Below are 3,205 nucleotides of genomic sequence, written 5' to 3'. Positions count from 1 at the left end.
CTGATCTAAGCACAAATCCATTAAAAACTAAGTATGAGGCCATGGCACACGTTTTTCTTACATTTACATCAAATGAATGGACGGTGGATGGAGGTTTTTGTGATTTTTTTTGCCCCCCCCCTTCCTTTTTTTGCATTATCTTTTTAGAAAACTGAATTTGTCTACCAATTAAGGCATGATAATAACTATGTGGAGGGGGAAATTGTCACGTGTAGCGAAGTCTTGAGCATCTTCACAGCAAATTCCACCTCTAACAGAAAAAAGATCAAATCTGTGGGGCTTAGTCACAGGTCATTTCCTGATTCATTACGCAATTTTACAGATCACTGATTATACCAAGAAACTCTAAAAGGGTAACAGACACATGACATGCGCATTTTACTGGAAGTTATTATTGCCACGCCTCCCAACTGTCTCTACTTATCTGCCCGGCCCAAACTAAGTGCCACAGTCGATACGTGGTTGAAGATCGTTTTTGGCCTTACTCCTGGTACCTGAAGCCGAGATGAAGCTTACAGCACTTCAGCCGTCAGCGTACGTTCCAGTCAAAGACAGTAAGAGCGATGGCCTCCTGGCTGAGCTGGCCGGTCCCGCGGGGGTCCCTCACACCACGGTGAGGATGGTCAGTACCCCTCTGCCCCGGGACTACGTGGCCTGGTCCGTCTGTTCCCTTCTGTACGGAAACCCATTTTGCCTCGGGCTGGCGGCGTTCATATACTCAATCAAGGTAAGTTGTTTATCAGTTTGAATCAAATAAGGACAGAAAACGTGTATTTATTTTTGTCAGGCCACCGAGGGGGGCCGGTCAATAATAGTATTTTTCTCTATGATTGACTGACTGACTGACTAGCTGACTGACTCCCAGTGGTGTAAAACGTATTCAAATCCTTTACTGAAGTAAAATCAGCTGGAAAAATTAATAAAATGCAAATGTTTCCACATTTCCCTACTTTTCACCATTAGGTGTCAGGCTTCACCAAAGATTTGGGTTTGGTTTAGTTCATCTTTAAACTTCGAAGAGTAAGCTATATGGAGCAGTTGGACCTACAACATTAAAATACATTACAGGTTAACACCAGTGTTGGGGGTAACTAATTACAAAAGTAACATATTACATGTAATATATTACTTTTAGCAGTAACTCATAACTTATTACCAATAGGATTTCAGTACTGTAATATTATACAAGTTACTTTGTCAAGTAACCCAAGTTACAAATTGTCTTGAGTTACTTTTGTTTTCATCAAAGCATATATTTAAACAAAGCATTAGTTTAAACTGACTTCAAGACAGTTTAAATTATTTGTCAGGATGTTCCGGCCGGGGCGGCAATGTCATTCTGCTCCTGCTGTCATTTTGGGGAAAGTAATGCAAAAGTAGTGTAATAAGTAACAAGTTACTCTACACAGACAGTAATATTGTAAAGTAACGTATTACTTTGAAATTAATGTAACTAGTAATATGTACTATATTATATTGAAAATAACTTGCCCAACACTGGTTAACACTTTTACACTGAAAGAATGAGGTTTTACTTCTTTTACTTCAACTCCAAAATGCAACATATTTTATAAGCTTATTATTTGCTTTGCATAATACAACTTTATTTTGCAAAGTACAGCCATCAGATAAATATAGTGGAGTAAAAACATTTCTACATTTCCCTCTGAAAAGTGTCTGAAAGTTAACGTCTCACAAAATACTCAATCTCTGTGTGTGTGTGTGTGTGTGTGTGTGTGTGTGTGTGTGTGTGTGTGTGTGTGTGTGTGTGTGTGTGCGTGCGTGCGTGCATGTGTGTGTGTGTGTCTGTGTGTGTGTGTGTGTGTGTGTGTGTGTGTGTGTGTTGCAGACGTGTGTGTCGTTGAGAGTGAGTGACCAATAGAAGTCCCTTTTCACAGCAACCGTTGTGAGGTGGTATAGCAGGAAGTAAAGCGGGTGTAACCAATACCATGAATGATGGTTCCATTCCATTCAGGTGTTCCAGTGCCAGGGGCCAGGGGGCCCTCATTAATGCTATTGGTTACTTACACTTGCTTTACTTCCTGCTTTACCACCTTAAAACGGTTGCTGTGAAAAGGGTCTAATAGCCCAACACTTTGGCCGTTAGGATTATAAATCCTGGTCCTTGGACTCCACCTTATGGTATGTTGTTGTGTTGCAGGCCAGAGACAGGAAGATGGTAGGAGACCTGGAGGGTGCCAGACATCACGGCCGGACCGCCCTCTGCTTCAACATGTTAGCCGTGGCCCTGGTGGTCATCATGCTCGCTAGTTTCTTCCTCTTTTATGATAACATCCTCGACTACATCTACATCAACCCAGTTAGTTCTATATTCATTTTATTTCATTTTATTATTTTATCTTTTTATTTTTTTATCTTTTACAGTCAGTGGTTTTAATGTTTTTAGTTTAAGGAACCATGGTTTTATGATGGTATTGGTTGAAATGCAGTTTTGGAATTGTGCAATACTTGAAGTGCAATATTGAATACCGAAGTGCAATATGTGGTTAGGTAGAGTTGTTAACTCGTAGCCCAGGCTGCATCATGTCTGACTATGTTGTCCTCTTGTTTACGCGCTGTTTGTCTTCAGATGTACTGTACTGTCTGTTACGTTTGTCACGCCCTATTGCTGCTGTACAAATGCCTAAGACAAATTTCATGAAACATGCAGAAGACGGTCGTCTGACCAGTGCCGGTGACCCGTGGGCGCTCCACTGCAGCCTGACCTGGCCTGACCATGGAGGAGGACGAGCCAGGATGGGTCAAACGCGGATGACAAATGTCATGGCGCCTCCAAACCGTGTGTGTGTGTGTGTGTGTACCAGTGGCCATATCTTGGGTTGAATTTATGAAGCCAATGCGGAAATTGCATTCTGTCAAAAGGCCGGGGGGGGGGGCTATGGAAAGATGACCCGACTTCTCTCTCGGTCTATGTCTTAAATAAATACTTTCCAAATGAGTTTATGGTCTGAATCAATAATTTCAAGTCTTTTTCATGCTCTCATGGTCTCCGTTTTCTAAATTAAGGCTCCATTCCAAGTAAAAGAGGCGATAAATAAGACTTAACTTTTAGGGGGCGTGGCTTCCTTGATTGACACAAGCAGGAAAACTGATCACAACAACACAGCCAGGGCAGGCTAGCCCTAGCGTAGCAGCATAGCCGTAGATTAATAGTAAACTATCAGAAACAGTGTTATCTTTATGA

At 41.7% G+C, this 3,205-nt stretch overlaps 1 protein-coding gene across 1 annotated transcript; it reads left to right on the top strand.

Moving 5' to 3' along the window:
* The first annotated feature begins 475 nt into the window (after nt 1-475).
* LOC310800369 (interferon-induced transmembrane protein 1-like) lies at nt 476-2,891 on the top strand. The gene is made up of 3 exons (XM_083662978.1): nt 476-727; nt 2,162-2,320; nt 2,672-2,891. Exons 1-3 carry the CDS (start codon nt 506-508, stop codon nt 2,684-2,686), a joined length of 396 nt encoding a protein of 131 aa, XP_083519104.1. The 5' UTR covers nt 476-505; the 3' UTR covers nt 2,687-2,891.
* The last annotated feature ends 314 nt before the right edge of the window (nt 2,892-3,205 follow it).

The sequence above is a fragment of the Poromitra crassiceps genome (assembly GCF_964638095.1).
Source record: "Poromitra crassiceps genome assembly, chromosome: 30".
Lineage (NCBI taxonomy): Eukaryota > Metazoa > Chordata > Actinopteri > Beryciformes > Melamphaidae > Poromitra > Poromitra crassiceps.
Note: the sequence above shows the minus strand (reverse complement) of the source record. Positions and strands in the feature narration are given on the sequence as shown.